The sequence below is a fragment of the Hylaeus volcanicus genome, chromosome 1 (assembly GCF_026283585.1).
Source record: "Hylaeus volcanicus isolate JK05 chromosome 1, UHH_iyHylVolc1.0_haploid, whole genome shotgun sequence".
Taxonomy (NCBI): Eukaryota; Metazoa; Arthropoda; class Insecta; order Hymenoptera; family Colletidae; genus Hylaeus; species Hylaeus volcanicus.
In genome coordinates this window covers 34,963,165-34,983,559 of record NC_071976.1, presented here as the reverse complement: position 1 = coordinate 34,983,559, position 20,395 = coordinate 34,963,165, and the positions used below count along the sequence as shown (strand labels likewise).

Below are 20,395 nucleotides of genomic sequence, written 5' to 3'. Positions count from 1 at the left end.
TTCTTTCAAGAATCGCTCGTAGCCTCGTCGCGTTCCTCCGTGAAACTGTGTCGACATACGGTTCTCCCCTCGAACCTCTTAAACTCTTCCGTAACCGTTACTCGCACCAACGATGCGATCCTCGGAATATTAAACTCTTATATTTCGATTTGTACTCCGAGTTACAACGTTTCACCTAACCAGGTGAAGGGCAGCGAAGTACACGTCGCATCGCGAATCTATAAATTTCCGAGGACAAAGCTCGCTTCTCGTTCAATTAGAGTCGAGCGGTTCGACAGCGAGCCTTTGAGTTTAACGATATCTCGCGGTATCGGTTCGCGACCGTTACAAGGCCACGTTTTTAAGGATGTAGGAGACACCTCTTCGTCTGGCTGTCGTCGCGGTATCGTCGCGTCGCGTCGTGGTCGATCCTCGAAAACGATCGTCCCGGGACGTGCGACGAGTAGCGAAACGATCCACGTAGCCCCACGCGTGCCTCTCCGGCTGAGAGCCGTTTTCTTCTTCGTCAAATTGGCAAACGTCGCGAGAACGACGTTCGCGAGACGGCCTCGTAAATTTCCTCCCGCAATTTCGTTGTCGCGGCTCGGCCTCGAACGCGCCGCGCGGCGTCGGCATCCGTGAAAACTGCTGGGTGTGGCTTACGCTCGTAACCCGTAGAAGCTTCTCCCGTTAAACGTACTTTCCATCCCGTTACGCGACATACGCACAATGCCGTACCCACTTTCCCTGGATTTTCGGCTCACCGGTTACTCTCCGGGGGATTCGCTCCAACGCCTCGTGACGTTTGCTCCAAACATACTCCCCGATTTAGGTAGGCGGTGTCAGATTTTTCAGGACAAAAAAGGTGGCTCTACAACCGTCGACGACGGAACGTTTACGACTCGAAAGTGATAGGCCCAACGCACACGGGGGCAACCGATTTGAAATTAGTGTTGCAAACCATTTGCGCTCTTTGTTTTATCTACTCCACTATCTTTGTTTTACCTACTCCACTATATTTGTTTTACCTAGATCCACGGTGAAACGCGAGCCTAGCTTCTGAGAAAATACCGGAACGTAGCAACGAAACGTATCCTGAAACGGTGACGACGAGTCTCGAAGCAACTATCCAGTAGTCGAGCCTAAAGAGTGTCAGACACCGCGGACGACCGCGTAGATTCGCGGTAGACGTTTGGTAAAAATTCGTTGTTATCGAAGAATGATTCACGATCTGCCGACGCGATGTATCAACAAATGTATCAACAAATTCTTGTCATACCGCAAACGCGAGCGTGCATAATAGCGGAAGGCCACGCTCCGTGTATGGTTGAGTTGAGGTGAGAACAAAAATTTATGCGTTCGCGTTGCAAAATATCGACGACCTCGGAAAACTTTTCCTTGCGTCGTGTATTTAGCCTCTGAAACGTTATTTGATTAATTTGGTAATATCTGATCGTTAGAATAGTCCACGACGCGTCATGTCGGACGTCGAATCGAATGTTGCTTCCACTGGTGGGCCGCGAGCAGGAATAGCAAAAGTGAAAGATAGAAATGGGGCTGGTGAATCGACTGTTGAAAAACGCGAGAACGCGGTTGGCACGAATGCCTGTTTGTTCTCGCGACTTACTTTTGAAAAATCCCGGTACCGCAGCCTCGGGCGAAATTAATCGGGGGTGGCTCGATCCGTCTGTCGGCTCCGAACGGTACAGCGAATCATTTTCCGCAGGGGTAGTGTGCTCGCGGCGTGTCGATGTCCCCTAGGAGGATGTATCCTCTCGTTGCGCGCTGCAAATGCTTTCTTTCCCGCGTTTTCCCCCTTTCGTCGTTTCGACGGCGCGGCTGCTTCGAGCAGAAATTAACTCCGTAGCCTTTGACACCGACGCGGATGATATAAGCTTAATTTAAGAAATTAAACGACAGGGTTTTAAAAATCCACGAAGCACAGTTTTGGACTTTCCAACATCTCCCCGAGTCTAATATCTACCTTCCTCCTCAAGACCCTCGGAGTTCCAATCTTTCGAAGAGCTGCAAACATCTTAAACATCTCGAAGATGTACGAGAGTCCTACGGTCTCTCGAATCCGAAAGTTGTAAGGTTTGCCGTATCCAAACTTGGAACCCGATACGTTTGAAATGTTACCACGTCGAAGCCAAGCATAATGCTCGATAGTTGCAGGTTTCAGGGTCTTAAAACGCCTCGAAGTCGACGATTCGGTAGACCTAGATTTAGAGAATTCCGAAATCGTTCGAGCTCGACAACTTCTCTTTTCAACCCGAAAGGTTTCGCATTTCCAAAGTCATATCTCGAACGGATCGCTTCGACGTCTCCGAGCAGAGCTCGCGAAACAAACGTATTCCTGACGTTTTCGCATCACCATTCTTCCGAGGAAGTCGCCCGATGCAGCGGTGCAGACGTCTATAGGAATCGAGGAACACGAGAGCTGGGAGAATCGCGGCTTTGTCGGTGCGGTGACGTTCGTCGTTCGCGATTGTTGATCGAACCCAGCTGATTGAACTCGAAATGGCACGGCAGCTGTTCGCGCGATATCGCTGTCTTCATTCAGATAAGGTCTCAATACCTTAATGGCTCGGCCTATCGGACCCAGCCACCTAACATCCCAACGTCGTCCTGACGCATTGTCTGCCTGCCGTTGCTCGACGACGATTACGGGAGAATCGACCATCTCGATAGACGATTCCGATATCTGTTCACGACTACGTCACCCTTTCGTCGGAGGTTTAAGACGAGAAACCTAGAAACGAACACACGTTGCGCCTAACGAACACGGTCGTCCTCGGCGTCAGACTCTTTTTAGGCTCGACTACTGGATAGTTGCTTCGAGACTCGTCGTCGCTGTTCCAGAATATATGTTTCGTTGCTATGTTTCGGTATTTTCTCAAAAGCTAGGCTCGCGAAACGATAAGCTCTTCTCAAACCAATGGCAGACGCGTTACCGGTATTACCACACGCAATCGAGAATCGCGGAGTTCCCTCGTGGAACGTCAGCTAGACGTTTAATTTGGTTCAATTCGAAACCTTCCGTTGGGGAAAAATAATTTCGCACGCGAGGCTAATTACGCTCTCCATACTGGATTTATAGTTTCTCTTCCACGGTGGTAGACCGAGTTTTAACGAGACGGTATCATGGGAAAATCATATGCTCCAAGGGCGAAGCACGAGACCTCGGATAAATTTAAGTTGTCCACGTGATAACTCGAGCGCACGGTAACTTTGAATTTTTATGAAAAACGCGTACGTTTCCGTGGTTAAAAGAATCCCTTTCTTTTTACGAAAGAGATTTCTCGGGAAATTGCGAATCTTCCCGGGAGTCTCCGCTCGTCGCAAATTTCCACGGAACTTGATCTCGCGAGAAGTCGCGTCTATCAAAGAAGGGAGGAACGGTTTCTCCTCGTCTCTCTTATTCCCTCTATTATTCCAAGCCACGAGAGACGCGAAGGGTTTCGATTGCTCTGGACGTAACGCGAGGCGGTTACATCTTTTTTTTTTTTTTTTTCAACGAGCGCAGGTTTAATGGAGCGGCAGAGCGCTTTATCTCGGAGTTTTAGAGAAGAATGAATCGAAGCGGTCGAATGACGAGGTCGCGAAAAAAGAAGAGGTCGGCGTGGTGGTACTCGCGACACCAGACCCACCCCCCACGATAATTCAGGGTCGTGGATACGAGAACGGTGCTTGTCTATAATTCGTCGGCCCGCTCGAATCGACAATGCGAATCGACTCCCGTTCGATTCATCGATCCCTTCTTCCTTTCTAAATGTTAAATGGAACGAGACGCGACTCGTCGATGCGAGAATCGCGTCGAAAAGAGAGCGCTGCTTCTCCCTTCGCCGCCACCCGAGAGGGAAGAGATTCCTTCGATCGCGCCATGAAATTTTCATTCGGGTTTGAATTAAAAATTTGAACCGATGCCGACGAGAACGCCGGCTTTCAGTCAATTTTACTCGACACCGTGTAAGGAGGGACTATGAATTTTCGATTCGGATCTTCGAACCGAGCCTCGCTTGGAATTAAACGGTCGCGATACCGGTTTTCAGTTTCCCACGATGAGTGTACGGCGCGGGAAAGCGAGTCTACGAGATCTCGCTCTTGGATTTACGAGGAAGCAAAGAAACGTACATTTTACGTGTCGGAGTAATAATATAGGACAATGTAACGCTTACGTAACCCGAGGACGAATGTCGATCTCGACGAGAAAAAGTTTTCCCCGATCGATGAAAGTTTAAGAAAAGCTTCGCTAATCGCTTTAACTGTTCGTCGATACTTTCCGTCCATCCTTTCCCTTTAAGCGATTTATCCAGAAGAATCGATTCAATTGGATAAATCCGCGTTCTTGCCACCGTCGTCCCTCGGTCGCCGACGTCGTTCGTCGGGTAAAGTTTATTGGAACGTGCTTAATTAACTTTCCAGCGGTGACTTTGCCGCTCGGCGTCGACGTCGTCGTGATTATCTCTAAGCCGACGAGACGCGGGACAGAACCGAGCAGCTGGAAATTCAGCTCGTGGTACAACCTATACCTATAAATTCCTACAGTTTCGTCGATGTAACGGGAGGAAACTAATCGGACTACCTACGATCCCATGCCCTGTACCACCGATGTCTTCGGCCTTAATTACAGCGGTCCCTGATATTCTCGCTTTGTTACCCCGTTCCCCTCCGGGGTATTCGTCTTCGAGTTGCACGCGAGAAATACTTTAGCGGACGACCATTTGTTGATGTTGAATATTACGCTAAATAAAACCCGCAGGTGTTAAGTCTTTCACCGAGGTGATACATTTAAGAAACAAAAAACGAAATTTAGATACACGCGTTTTACAGAAAGAAAGTGCGCGAGTGACGCGGTCTACACGAGTCTACGATTCTACGACCACTGAAAAATGTACAGAGTCGTTCCGTTGTTTCCTCGCAGTTACCCTTTGTTGGAATTCCTCGACATTCGTCTCCTACGCGACGATAATTCTACCGAACTCAGCTGTTTCGGCCACTATTGATCGGAAGGTCTCGAACCAGAGAAAACGAAACTTTCGAATTATAGCGATTTTTTGTCGCAAAATTCCAACAGAAAAATTATTCGAGCGTTCCACTTCGCGGAGTAAAAATGGGGGGAGTTTGTCCCAGTTCCGGTAGAGATACGGTCTTGACCCGCGTCCGAGGAATCCCAGCGGCAACGAGTCGCGAAAATGTATCGAGCACTCGTCCGAGCGAAATCCGCCTCTTGTATTCCGCGTCGTCTTTGTCTCGTCTGGCTGAAAGGAAGCGGAAGAACACGAGAGGAAAGGGCAGCAGAGGAAGAACGAAGTAGCCCCTTAAGTGGCGCATGGAAATTCAATGAAAAGTCACGAGAGGGCCGAGATCGATACTCGGGCGCGGGGAAGGGGAATAGAAATAGGAGTAGGAGTAGGAGTAGAGGAGGAGTAGGAGTAGGATCAGGAGGTGGCGCACCAAGGGGGTAACCAGAGGGTCGAGGAGGCATAGGTGCCTCCATTGGCCATGTGCCAATGCTTGCCTATCTATGTGGAACACCTGTACTTGCTCGACGTTACCCCGATATTTCGAACGACCAACAAAAAGCGCGGGATTTCCGAGGCTCCCGCGGATAGAAGTAATTTCGTAAATGAACTCGGTGATCGCGTCGACGGTGATCTAGATTTCGATAGCACGCGAGAGACCTTGGATCGCGAGACTTCCGGTGCTACGAGTGTCGCGAGGTTCTAACGAGACGTAAACCAGACGAGGAGATGTTCGGAGGGTCGAAGTCAAAGATTTCCTACCCCGAAACGAAATTCACAGGAAAATTATGCGCGAAAGAAAGCAAAGGGGAACGCGAAGCCCAGGCATAGGTAGGTAGGTCCAGAGGAAGGAGGTGACCCCGAGTTGGCAGCATGAAGATGGCGCTAGGTTTCTCTTCTATATTAGCAAAGTTTTACGACGTATGTAGCCGGGACGTGGTACCCGGGGAAAAATGCAAGTTTCTTCGCGGTTGCACGACACCCCTGAGAGTGCAGCGAGGCTGGAACTCGATGAACCGCGAGACGACTGCCGAAATTGAAATAAAAAGCTGAGGTTGGCTTCGCGAACTTGGTACAAAGTAATTCGGTGAACGGCGAAAATCGAAACTTTCGTTAGATCCTTGGATTCGGAAGCTAAATATTTTGGCTCGCGTCTTTCATCCGGAAACTTTAGAAAAGGAAAACTGAAACGATCTCGAATGACTTTTGGAGATGGAACCCGAGGACCGAGGTTCTCGGATGCGAGATACCTAGAAGCTTAGAATCGAGAGTGTGAAATTCACGAGACCTAGAATCACAGATCCGAGTTTCGGGACGATTAGCCGATTTAATTCCTAGTCTCCGATAATTCGGTAATTCGGTTCTCAGAAATCTTGGAATCGAATATCCCGTAAGAGCAGAAATCAAAAGTCGCGGTTAATCCAAATGACAAATTTCCTTATCGCTTTAGAAATCGGTTTCTCGATAGCTTGGAATGTCCCTCCGATAGCTTTCATAGAACATTTCCGATAACTGGGACCACTTTCTATCGAGCCACCGATCCGGCTTTAAAACGATTAAATTATTTTCTTTTCCTTTTCGATCATCGAACGAGAGACGATTCTCGAGGGTAGTAGGTGCCGTGATGAGACAGACTTCCATCAACGATAACGGTCATCCGGAGACCGGTAAGTCCGTTCAATTCCCAAAACTCGACCTTTTCTTTGCGTTGTTTCTCCTTCTCCAACCCTCCCGTCCGCTGTCCGTTCGTCCATCCGTTCGGTTTCGCGGGAAATCGAAACTCCCTATTTCGAGCCATCATCGACAGAAACGAGTCCCCTAATCCTATCAAGCCTCTATCTATCGAGCCGTTATTCAAACAGCATCGAACGACGTTTGCGGACCGAACCGTGGACCATTCGTTTCCTTCGAGTCCGCCGTACTTCCGTGTCGTAAGGGTTTCCAGAGGGCTTAAACAATTTGTTCGGGGAACGAGGTTTCGTGTAATCGAGCCAATTTGGCTCTCGTAAACTCGAGGAGACGGTTCGGATGCCGAAATTGGCCGAGAATTCGACGGATGCTTTTAAGCAAAGTATCGCGGTCGCTTGGAAATTCGTAACGCTTCGTTTACGAAAGAGTTTCGACTTCTTCCTCTCTTTCGGGACGAATATCACGATCGAGCAGGAAATTAGACTAATTAGACATCCCGAATCAGTCTCGAACCTTTTAGCGTTCAAGAAAAAGAACTCGCGATTCCAGCTGGCCGACTTTTACGCGATCGAGAGTCTAGGACTACTCGCGGCAATTACGTTTCCCTCGAGTTAGCGAAATTCAACGAATTTTTCAACGATGGGAATCCATTTTATTATCCCCCGCCGTGGATTGCGCTCTCGAATAACAGATCGCTTTTCACGAGATTAAAAAGGAATGGCGTCGAGGCGACTGTCCAGCGGTGCAAATTGATTCGACAAAGTACCGCGCGCTACAATGCCAATTGCGTTTCGCGCGATACAATTACGGATGAAAAATCTTTCTCGCGCGATTGATTTCCCACGTGTTCCTGTTGATAATCCGTTAAACCAAACAGTCGCGTAATCGCGCGAAATGAACACCGCCCGAGCCGAACGCGACTTTAACGAATACGAATTTTGAATGATCATTACGGACGACGAATTCTCAGTGAAAACAAGTCCCTCCCGTGTCCTCCGTCCGGCGAGATGACTGGGGAGAGCCGAAAATACCATTTGAAAATCAGTCGAATCAATCGCGACGACTGACACGATATACGCGTTGTTTTTCATGGCTCTCTACCTCCGAACGGAAGTTCACGAACGTGTTTAACTCGATGACGCCCGACTCGAACTTTTAATCGGTGTTAAGAACTCGAGCGGAGCCGTCAAAGAACCTTTTAAAGCCATCGCGCTCGAAGCATACTTTTCTCGCGAACTCGCTCGCAACGTCTTTCTTCTCTGTCCCTCGAGGCTGGGAGGATTCGGATTTAGGCGAACAAACGCGACTTTAAGAAATTAACTTGGCAAACTGCTGCTCCAAGAATCCTAATTCTCCGATCGCGCGAAGTGCTCGCAAAGTTTCGAAGCTATCCGAGAAGAAAGATTACAGTCCCTTATGCGATGTTTGACGTTCTTTTGAATTACGGACCCTTCTCTAAATTTATCCGTTCCAAGTTCGAAAACATAACTCAGTCTTCGAAAGAAAGACGATCGTTTTCGCGGCTGCGAGAGCGTCGACATCTGCATTTCCGACCAAGTACGTCCCACGGCATCGCCATACGTCGAAATAAGCGACAGTAAGGGTGAGAAACTGGCGGTCTAGCTCGCTGGAAGGCTGAAAATCGATTTACGAGAGGGCAACCGGAAGCGTGCTTTACGATGGGCCGAGGACCGAGCACCGGTCGCGGTCCACGCGCTCCATAACTTCGCTCCACCGGGTAATTGCTTTATTAGAAACTCATTTGCACGGCTCCGCAAATAGCTGCGATGCCGAATGCCCGACGCGTCGAATTAAACCGACCGATCGAACCAAGCCTCGCTCGCGCACGTTCGATCAGTTCGTTTGCGGTTCGCTGTCGGTGCTCCACTTACCATTCTCGCCTCCAAACGGAGACTATCATCGTTACGGCACCCAATTAGGACCGACGAGACGGTCAATTGACCGATAATTTATACACCTTCCTTTGCGTTTGTTTCGTTCGTTGGAATAATCAAAAATATAGCCTACGAACGAATGAGAAAATCCGGGTAAGCGAAAGTGGCACGGCTAACCTGATTCGTCGGCAACTTACTATCTCCGAATAGGCACACGTAACGATGGTAGTTACGGAAATTCAATGCGTTATCGTCGATTTCGGGGGCTGAGGGCGAGCCTGTCTATCGAGGTCGAAGGTATTAAGGGAGACATTCGGCGGAAATCGCGGGAAAATTTTCCTTCGAGAAAATCTCATCGAGGTAGCCGGTCTATGGCCGTGTAAAAACTTGGAAACTGGCCATCGGAGATACGGTAAAAAGTTCGGGTCGTCTCGCGATTGGTGCGTCTGCCAGTTTTTACGCCCCCTCGAACAATTTCGTTCCGTCCGAATCGGACCAAGAAAATTCGCGGCACGTACCGAGTCGCTTGGGAAAAACATTAAAAATCGCCTGCAGCGATATCCGTTGCACCGTTTTCTTTTTTAATCGTTGGTACTTGGCGCGATGCCAGTCTCGGCTCTCCTTAATTGAGATCTCAAATAAAAGCCACTCTGTTCGTAGTCAAAGCGTCCCGAAGTCGCGAGCATCCTCGATCTTTGCGATACTAAAAGCAACTACGGTCGTCCTCTCGTTCGCTCCTTAACCGCGAACAATCGTTCCCGTTCAACGACGTTTCGTCGCAGCTTCTGCCCACTTATTCGCCAAACAATAGAATATCCTTTCGCGCGACTCTGTTTTCTTCGAGATAGACGGCGATTGGTTCGACCGCTTTAAGCAAGTACGATTTATTTCAGCGCAAGCGAAAGCTTGCGTTTCGTTTCGAGGCGAGGACTTCTCCCTCGGAAAGATCGCGGATACTAATTTTGTGTGGCAGTCTAGGAAAGAATACAAAGTATTACGATTCTTAAACTGACGATAGAAGCCTTTGCGATTTCTTGCATTTCTTGCAGGGTATCGTAACTAAATATCGGGTGTATCTCGGGGTTCGATAACATTCGAAATCGTTTCAAACGCGGTTCGTTTGTCTCGCAATCAAGAAAATCGTTCGACCGTTTCCGTGACCGGTAGAAAAAAAAATTGCACAACGTGCGTAACTCGAGTTCCGGATCGCGAAGCCAACAATAACGCGAAGTCGATACATCCTGAATTCAATTGAAACTCGTTTGCGATCGGTCGACCAATTATGGGGCAGTAAGAAATCGTCCGCACCTCCGGTGTCTTTCTTGGCGGAAATCGACTTTTCGGAGCTGACCAAAAATTCCCTTCTCTAATTTTCGCGTCGCACCTAACCAGAAAGTGAATAACCGGCCCGGTTAGCTTGCAGAAATTGAGAAGACCTTCGCGGTGCACCGATTCCGCGATTGTTTAATTTTCGCCCGTCTGCATCCCCCCGCCGCGCCTCCTCCAGCCACTTCGAGCACACGTATTCCTCACGCGACGGCTGCTAATTAACGCGATTAACAATTACGTTTCTCCTTCACGGGCTTCGCTTGATTTTCCCCCGAGCCACCTCTCAGCTTTCAAAATATCGATGCACATGACTCCACGCGTATCTCGTTACTCCATCAACGGTAATTTGTCTTATTCACAATTACTCTTCTATCCGTACGTAACTCAACACACCGTGGACCCACCCGTTCGATAGCCAAAACAAGGATCTCAAATTTCCAGAACCGTATTACGCTTCGACGCGAACAAGACCGTGGAGCGAGATTGACAAATACGTGCGCTCATTTTTAACGCGAAGCGTCCCTTGTATACGCGCGTATCGTCGACGCGAATTCCAGGCGAGGTCGTTCGACGGAAACGCAAGTTAAAACGTGAGATGCAAATTACGGTGCTCGCTCGTTCCGAGTTTCATTCGCTGGGATCTCGCTTGAGCTGCGAAATTGTTTACGCCCGTGACATCTTGACCGACGATCGATTCGGAATTTGTGTTTTCTACGCGAACGTCCCGATCGAATCGAACATTCGACGACGGGAGAGGTATTAGCGAGAGAAACAGAAGCGACAGCGGAAAAAAAGAGAAACCGTGGCCGGTGAGGAGAGTAGATTTGGCCAACGAGACAGAACAGAGCGCGCCAATTCGAACCTGCGATCCCTTCATCAAATTGCAAATCGGCCGGCGCTTAATCGCAAATTGGAAATCGCCGCGGGAGCTCGTATGACCGACGCAAAATGTTCGCCGCTCCGTGCCCGCGGCGTGCGTCCGTCTATACAGAAATACAAAATACGCGTGAGCTCGGATCCGGACGTTCGTTAGGAAAAATAGACGGTTTTCAAAGAAACGTGACAATGGTAAGATCGATAAGCGATAACATCGTTTAGCGGCGATGAAGAATCGTATAAAATACGAATTGCTTCTCCCAAACTGGAATAACTTTTTCGATAAACGTATTTTTCGGTAGTTTCGAGCGATATATTGGTTTTTACTGCATGGTTTTGTTATGCGAGTCCCTATCAGGATGGAAATCGATAGAAAAGAGCGATGTAAAATAAATCTTACGCGAGTGTATTCCAACGGTGCATAACATTGCCTATCGGCCTTCGTTAGTTCACCGTTGCGCATCACCGGTGTACTCGAATCCGAACTGGATAGATTCCAGCCTGTAAACTCTAATACGCGATTAATAATTAATGAATTACCGGCAAATCATGATTAATTATCGTTGAATAATCAGACACGGTTAACATCGAAAGATTTCAAATCGTCGATATACGATCGCAGATCGCAAACGTAGCTCACGATTACTGATTTATCCGACAATGAGGAACGATACTTGCAAAAGTAATTGCAGAATGATTATGGTTCCACGTGCTTAATCTTCCTATCGTGAAAGTCAATGCACGCGAGTTTCCCGTGTATTTCGGTTGCGAGGCGCGAGTAGTTTCGCGCGTTATTTTGCCCGGTTGACCGGCTTTTGTTCGGAATTCACAGAACACCATCGACCAGCAGTTTCCATCCCTCTCGTTCCACGTGGGAAAACGAATTAGACGGATTTCCGATGACAAAAATTCAGCACCGCGGTCGCTTAACGTTCCCGTGGAATGTTTTCGCCTACAAATGTATCCCGTGCGTTTATCAATTTTTCGTTCGTAACCATACAGGGCGCCCCGCGTGAAGCGGTACACCTTAACCGACGATCGGAGACGGGCAAAATTTTTGTTCAGGCGTTGGTTCCGAATAACGAACAAAAGACGAACATCCGTTTATTCGTTGCGACTATATCGCTAAGCGTCGATTCTGTTCGTTGTCTATCATCTTGCTTCGCCAAGAAACCTGTTTCTATTCGCGACACCCTGTACCTACACGGTCGCAACGGTATCTCGTATACAACTATACGATCCGACGAGTTTATTTACGATACCAAGTTGTTCGTGCTTTTATTTGCTAAAAAACGTATCGATTGGAACGCGGCACTGGCGGGCAATTTCGTAAGTACTGGACGTTCCTCGAAAATTCAACGAAAACATTTGACCGACCGAATGCGAGCTGCGTTTAATCGCGTTTAATGTTTTTCTTTTTTTTTTTTTTTTAAATTGTGTCAATCCAAACACGCATGTGTCCGAAGGTTTGCGACAGGAACCGCGACAACAAGTAATACCGCACATATGAATTTTTACGTTCGTTAAAATTCGGTTTCGAGAATACGATCGCATCCGCGCTACGACGTAACGCGCGTAAAAATTCTACACGAAGCGGAGAAAATTTTCGTGCGCTTGTATCGTGATTTTTTTGCAGAGCTGGAAACCAGCGAGTCAGTGAAACGCGATACGAGGGGCAGACTGGATTAATTTTAGGAGAATTAAGAATGCCGTACCGGTTAATTAATCGCGATACTCGCAGAGAAGAGGGCGAACCACTCGTTCGTTTCCCGTCGAAAAATTGAAAGAGGGAGAGAGAGAAGCGAAAAGTTGTACGAAGTTGATATCGCTCCACGGATATGCTGCACGCACTTCCTGCGCGTGGCACGCACACACGGTCGCGTAAACACGCGGTCGTTTTGACGCGAATAAAATCGACGCTGCACACGCAATCTCTTTCTGTTTCTTATCTATCGCCGAGTAAACTCCCAAAGGTCGTCTAAATTTTCGCCGGTATATTTGGAGGTACTTGCTCGATACGCGCGAAGCTGACCGCGGAGTTCCGCAGACGCTCGAAGCGAATAGTAAGTACAGCTTCCGCCGAGAATCGTCTCGGCAACGAGGATTCGAGCTTCGCGACGAGGCGAAGGCGTGGGGATGAATAATTTAATCACGCGTTATGTGTGAACGCGCGACGTGGGTCTAAATAGAAACACGAATGACTGAAAGGACCGTCGCGCCAATAAAGTTACAAGACTGGGGGACGCTACCGGCGCGGCGGACCAGTTGGCCGGAAAATAAGATCAGAATTGATGCGAATTCAGGAACGAAAACCGTCGCTTTCTGCAATTTACTCACCTTGACGCGCAGAAGGTGCTGCAGACTTTGAGCTTGGCTGCTATTTAGAGGTGGATTGTCAGTCCCGAGACGCGCCACTGCAATCACGTTTTCTCGGGTCGCGTTGTACAAGAAGAGCGTGCACACTGTCTGCAAATAAAAGAACGAGAACACGTCTCGGCGTCATCCTACGCTATCTCGCATTATTAAGTTTCGCCTGTCGTGTACGTTTTGTATTCCGATTTGCGTAGCCTCTCGAGATTTTTCTCGTCGCGCGCGAATGCACCTCGAGTTGGAAAAATCTGGACAGGTGTTTACTGCCGCTTCGAGACAGGGACAACTCGAACGATCATCCGATGCGGTGAATCGAATTAAGGGACATCGTGCAACGTAAACTGTCTCACGAAAAGTGAACGTCTTACCTGATTGTTAACTTCTTCTCTCATAAAGCTATCGAGGGACGACACCGCGTCCAGGACTGTGAGATTGTTATGCTGCCGTAATAAACTTTCGTCCTTTTCGCTGTATCCCAGGAACATGAAAACTCCGTGCGGTATAGAGTAAGCATCTGCGGAGAAAAAGTCAACGAGAAGATTTATCGCTGTAAATTACTCGTCCGGGAGAGTAGATTTTTTTTTTAATTTGGAATACGATCAGGGCTTAATTAATATTCTATCGATCGAGTCGAAGAAATGTATCTTCTTGCTTGTTCGATCGATCTCTAATCGTCCCTGTTTAAATTGGAAAAATATCTCGTCGATCAACCACGTATCGCTCGGATCGCACTCCGTTCAAATTTCTCAGCGCGAAATTTAACGCATCGAGAGGGTATATTCACCGGGCGAAGGCCGCATGCATATGAAACGACCGCTATAGCAAAGGCAGGGTCCGCGATGCGCCTGATATGCCGGTGCCTCGTGATTGTAGAAGGCAAAGTCCGTCTTGCAGGGCGACGAATCCACGCAGATCGTGTTGCAGATCAAAACTTCGCCCTCGCCGCACTGGCAGAGCTCCGAGCATTCCGGCTCGTCCTCGCGATAGAGCTGTTTAGGATCAAGCGTACGGCATTAATTTGCGTCTCTCGAAACGGCTCGACGAATCGTGTAAATGTACGTGGCGTTGGTCTAATTGTAACTCAAAGCCTCGAAAAGCTGAGCAATTTTCATTAACGTGAACATCGAGACTCGTTAACGTGTATTTTCTAATTATTTTGTTGTTAACATCGCGATGCATACGAGTTCAGGAAGGATCGCGTGAAATTCAAGATATTAAATGTTCCAGTTGTATACGCAAAACAAAATGTTGAACGTATCGTGTTTCTATTATTTCTAATTTTGCAGGTCCAGTTGCATCGGAATAACTATCGCAAACAGTGGAAAAATTGGTGCGAGTCGGTCTCGTGCATTGTCATTTCGTAATCAATTATCGTAATGGAATACGAAAATACGAATCTGCAGCCATTTTAAAGATGATCGATGGCGCTCGATACTGAATATTAATTATTACCGATATTACCTTGGACATTTTAAATTAAACTTTCCGTTTCCGACTCCACGATAACAATAACTGATGAACGGAAACGGAAATAGTGGTGTATTTTTATTCCACGACTGTGAAAATTGTATTTGAAATCATCGACAGTTTTGGAATTTCACATGTACTTTTAACGACTTTCACAACCAAGCGATTCGATTTAAAAATGTGCAACGTTAAATGGAGAACGGGACCAGCTTTAATAGCCTTTTCTGACGAATTCTCCTGCTTTTTTAATATTTACGAAAGCTTTTAATCCCTGGAAACAAAGTTATTCAAAAAACAACAAACGAACAATTTTTTCTTACCGTATTCAACGTGGCCCGAGCACGGAGCTAAACTAAATTGGATATTCCAAGTTTAATTTTCGTAACGACATTAAAATAATTACCACGCGGCCTGTTGGCTTCAAAATGCGACGATTAATCGTGAACGTAAATAATTCAGAATCCGTATTCGAGTCGACTTCGTGTCAAAATAATTTCTAAAACTGTGGTCCATTACAAATTTGAAACACTTGAAACGCTTGATTCGTTCTGAACCTTTGTCGAAAAAAAATTCTAACGTCGTTCGCCAATGTCTACCATAGCTATTCCAATCCATCTGGACTTTCGTTTCTCTCCAAGATTTTTCTCGATCCTTTACCGCATTCCTTCGACGTTTCGATCGGTCGAAAATGCATTTCGATCACGAAAATACTTTGTACATTGTCGAACTCACCCTCTTGCCTTTGCCCTCCCTTATGTATTGGTGACTTTGCCTCGCCCTTTGAACCACGCAGAAGCCTATAAAGAGACGTACGTTGAGACGCGTGCTACACGTTTCCACGTCGAACTGTTTTCCTGTCTCGCGCTCCACCCTTTCCTCCCTCGATCCTTCCCCGTTTTGAATTTTTCTTTCAGCCCGTTTCTTCCACCTACTTCGCTTTGTAACGTTCGACACACGAGTCTCTCGCGGCGGTGAAACGAAAATTCCTTGTGTTTCGGACAGAATATCTCGTCCGGTTTCCAACGATCAAAGGAGCTGCATTTTCCATTCGAGAAATAACGTGTCACCGCACACGCACTCTCTGTTTTTCTTTCAACGCCCGCCCCCCGAGGCTCCCGACTATCCTTTCGCGTTCGAAACCATTCGGTGCTCCGTTATCGATTCCGCAATCGCCTTGGAAATGCTTGGCACGAACCAATTCCTATACGGGGCGTTCCATTTTAATAAACCCGTGCGATGGTACACGACTATTTGCTACCGTTAGCCGTTATTCCGCACACGCGTGTACCTCTTAAGGAAGACGAATGCGAATCATACTTTCTATATTCGCGCATCGATCGTAATGGAACAGTGTGTCGAAGATCCACGAAAGAGACATCGTGGCCCGTGCAAGTAATCGTACGGTATCGTCTATGCGTTGAAAACATTTCGAATATTGAATCGTAACAAATTTCAATTCGCGGTTACATATATCGTCCAAACATTTGTTGTGTTCTTCGTACATGTAACGTTGTATTTTTTCGCGTAACCGATTGCGTTGCAGAGTATCGATAACATTGATCGAAGCGTTGAATAAAACTATGTTTGTTTATGTTACATTTGTATCGTTTGTTTCAATGTAACGAGCAATATATGTATGTATGTATGTATGTATGTATGCATGTATGTATGTATGTATGTATGTATGTATGCATGTGTGTATGTATGTATGTACTTTGTCGAAGAGTCAATAGCGCGATCGACGGTCCAATCCTAACCCCGGTGATCGCAAACGTACGAGCGACCGTTTCACGAGGAGAACTGTGTCGAATAATTTGGTCAACGAGCAGATATCCGAGAGAAAGAAGCGGTACTTACGAGGCGGTGTGGTAGTGGTTGTCGTAGTGCTGGGTGTAGTGCTTACGGTGGTGGTGCTGGTGGTGGTGGTCGACGTCGTCGTCGTGGTGATTTCCCAAGTTTCCGTGGGTTCGGTGGTTGACCACCTCGTCACTTCCGGTATTTGATTATCTTCTACTTGTTCGACCACTGTAACCGTGGTCGTGCTAACCGGCGACCTGGTCGTCGACGAGACGGTCGTCGTTGTAGTTCTGGGATAATGATGGTGTTTCCTGCGTGCGTGATAGTCCTTCTGGGACTCGACTGAAACAATCGACACCCTCGTCTTAGCTCGTTTCTCCAGACACTTGTCATCGTTAGGAATCCATTAGTCCCTATTCTATGGTCTGTAAATTCTACTCTCGGCAGAAGCCGAAAGTGCTTCGAACCCCCATCGCATACACAGCCTCTTCGCGAACCTTACACGAATCTAGGAAGGATACTCGAAGGTGTCTATCTATGCGAATACCTAAATAAAGTAGAAAACCGCATGCCCGACACCACGGACCACCGAATTGGAACGAAACGTGTTGGTAAATAAATTCAAGCGACAATTACCGGGCCACGTTAATTTGCATCGACCACGTTTATCAGGGTGGCAAACGGAGGGCATCTAACCCTGCCGTTCGACCTACATTCCTATCGGGAATCGACGAAAGGCGATCGAGCCGTTCGGTGCAGTTAGCGCAGAGCGCGATGCACTTCTCGAGCAAGCGGCAAGTGCAATTTCTTCGTATCTAAATGACTTATCTGTCGGCTGAATGCCCGGGTACAGTCGAGCTTGTGCAGCTCGACTCGTGGAACAGATGTAAGATCGATAAAAGCCCTTTGTCGTGTCGTGCCGCGGTGTTCGTTCGTTCTTTCGACCGATGTAATTGCAATTCCGCGCGGCTGCACCGGCCGCGGTCGTAACGAAGCGCCGAGATCGTTCGACGATTGCCGCGGATAAACACTTTTATGTTTCCGAGCGACCGGAATCATTGGATGAAGCGGGAGTCGACGTAATTCGATAAACGGCGTTCGATCGTCGAATCGTAAATGTTCGCTACGATTTTAGACGTACTGATTCTTACATCGTATCACGCGTATTCGAACACCAGCCGGCTAGACAAGAATAAAAAGGTTGCGCGCAAAGAAATCGACTCTGTCATCGTGGAAATATTAATTATCGTTGATATTAATCACTGCGGGCACGACGGAGTATACCGTGTCAAATATTTGGCTGTCCTTTGGTCGTCATCAAACATTTGATCCCGACGGATGATTTTATGTCAACGGTGAAAACAACCGAAGGGTTTCCCAGGAAACGGTCCGCCGATCTCTGATTAAAACGACACGCGGAACCTGCTCGGCCGCGAATTCGTATTTGCGAGAAAAATTCCGCGTGTCCGCAATCACGGGCGCGCGGGACCGCGATTTATCTCGAAATTTTTTGCGATCAAAAACCGATTACATTCAGATGCGTTTCATCCATTTCGTGCCCTGTGATTTTTCGTTGAGCAAATATGGAAACGAAACCATTTTTACGCGCCGACTTGTGGTATCATTCGCGTTTATCGCTACGTTTAACTTTCAGCAGTCGAGTAACGACGTTTTTAATTATTCGAGTAATTGTACATCGCCCGTCAAACGCTGCGCATTACTTGAAAATAAAAGCCGTGGAGTACTCGTTGTATCGAACATTCCGCGACGTTCGTTCGATTGTTCAGAAATATAAATATTTTAGAAATTATTGCGGAGACTAGTAGGTAGGCAAGCGATTCATTGGTATGAAAAGAATTTGTGCTCGAAGCTTAACGTTTCTAAAGATACTCGGGGCACGGAAACGAAATTGTATATAATATCCTATTCGAAATGGAAAGTGCGCATCCCTTGCGTCGAATCGTACGAAGATTGCATAAGAACGAAAACTGTATAGCGGAGCGCAACGAGTTGCCTTTCGCAAAACACACTTTTCAATAATTCACGAAAGCTACGGCAAGCGTTCGCCGGAACAGAATAAAAGATTAAAAACAAACGGACGTGCTTTTCACTCACCTACACAAGGATTTACCCAGAGAAGCCTCTGCCAGCCGAGGCAATCGTAGATTTGCGTGAGTTCCGTGCCTTTGCAGGCGCAGTTGGATCGCAGCTCGGTACCAAGGATTCCTAGCATCGCTTTTCTACACTCGGCCGGCTGACCGGCACACTTCTTCGTCACACTGTCCACAGCGCAACTTTGCTCGTAGTACTCCAGCTTCATTCTGCACAGCACACACCGGTCACGAGAATCGCATCGCTGTCACGGATACTGGCAAACGTTTCGAAACTCTCCGCAGGAAGTGCGGTCGCACCGGCGGCTTCCAAGTTTCGAAAGAGACGCGTCGAAGGACGACGACCGGAAATTCTACCCGAGTCACCCGCTACCCTTTGTCGCGCCAAAATCAAACTAATTCGATGGCCAGGGTCTAGAGCTATTTTTCCCCAATGGACCCCTGATTCTTTCATCTACGTTTTAACTTTTTAGCGTCGTACTTGACGTTCTTTTAGAAAAAAAAAAAAAATTCGTTCGACGTTTCGAAGCAAACGTAGTCGATCTTTTTCAAGTTCTACCCTGGGAGACCCTTAAAGAGAGCCCTTGGCGTAATTTTAAGCGACCGAAATTGACCGTCTTTTTCTTCAAAGTAATAAAGTGTTTTATTACGCGGCGAGACTGAATCGAGTCGCGTCTCGTCTCGTCTCGTTGACTTGCAATTTAACTTTCAAATTGAAGGCGTAGGTACCTCGGAGCTTGTAGCAGGAAGAAAAAGGATCCACGGCGTTTAATCGAAGGATCGGTCTCGTCGATAAGCGTTTACCGCTGTTGTTCGCGGCGCTGTATAATTTTTGCGATCTTGATACGCGGTGGATTAATCCCGGAGCTTCGTAGTTCGCGTTTCTCCCTGGTTGAATCGTTAATCGTGGAAAGAATCCCCCGACGTGGGAAAAGTTCGCATTGAAAATAAACGTCGAGGAAGGTACGATTCGTTTCCTCGAATGGTCGCCCTTTAATCGACCGAGCGCACGCATTGGTTTATCTTTCGAATCATCTCTGCGACGTAATAAATGATAGTAAAACGAAATACTCGATCAGACGCTAATCGATGAACCTCTTTCAAAATTTGTCTCGTCTCTTCGCGTAGATCGTTCCGTGCCGTGTCTTCGTTGAAACATCGAATAGCGGTCCAACCGACGATGCTCTGAATTGAATTTCCTCTAATGCCGTAGTCGCGGACCGTATTCATAAGGAGAGGCGAAAAATGAAACGATTCAAAAAGTACCACGGTCGCGGTGGTCCCGTTCAACGCGAGCACATCGCGAACGGAGTACACGTGAAGTTGTTTGCACGAGCATAGCGGCTAGGAAAAAGTTGGAAGGATGAAAACGTTGAGGACACGCAACTTTAGGCGAGGTTAACACAGGTACCTAAAAGCTATTCAAAGAGCGCAGCACAGAATCTGCTGCGATTTCTCGCATTTATTTACGTACGGTATATCGAGTAAATTCACATAAAATTCTAGCGAGACGTCTAACGAACGTTAAACGATTCCTTTAAATGTCGCAAGTTTCTCGACACGTACCTGCAACCCCGGTTTCCTTTGCAGGCCTCGGCCAAGCTGTGACAAGTCGGTGTCTCCGAACCCACGATTCGCTGTGCACACGCAGGGTGCATCTTCTCCTGCGCCACTATGCACTCGTCCTTCTTGCCGTCCGTCTTTCTGCGAAACGAGGTCGTCTACGTTATTTCCAACTTATTTCGCGTCGTAATTGGTCCTGTGCAACGTACCGCGGCTTCCGACGCTGAGGAGAGCCAATTTGGATCCCTCCTCGAACTCGAATTCGTTTGAATTCCCGCGCACTTTAAACAGTCGA

General features: G+C 47.5%; 1 protein-coding gene across 3 annotated transcripts in view; it reads right to left on the bottom strand.

Annotated features, from left to right (window-relative positions):
* Positions 1 to 20,395, bottom strand: part of LOC128885119 (uncharacterized) — a 192,351-nt gene that overhangs the window by 12,449 nt on the left and 159,507 nt on the right. For all 3 annotated transcript variants that reach the window (XM_054138949.1, XM_054138956.1, XM_054138964.1), the window contains 7 exons: positions 20,104 to 20,241; positions 18,542 to 18,747; positions 16,487 to 16,768; positions 15,362 to 15,426; positions 13,947 to 14,151; positions 13,531 to 13,676; positions 13,130 to 13,258 (listed from right to left, as the gene is read on the bottom strand). In XM_054138949.1, the coding sequence (XP_053994924.1) occupies positions 13,130 to 13,258; positions 13,531 to 13,676; positions 13,947 to 14,151; positions 15,362 to 15,426; positions 16,487 to 16,768; positions 18,542 to 18,747; positions 20,104 to 20,241 (1,171 nt within the window). The remainder of the gene's footprint in view (positions 1 to 13,129; positions 13,259 to 13,530; positions 13,677 to 13,946; positions 14,152 to 15,361; positions 15,427 to 16,486; positions 16,769 to 18,541; positions 18,748 to 20,103; positions 20,242 to 20,395) is intronic.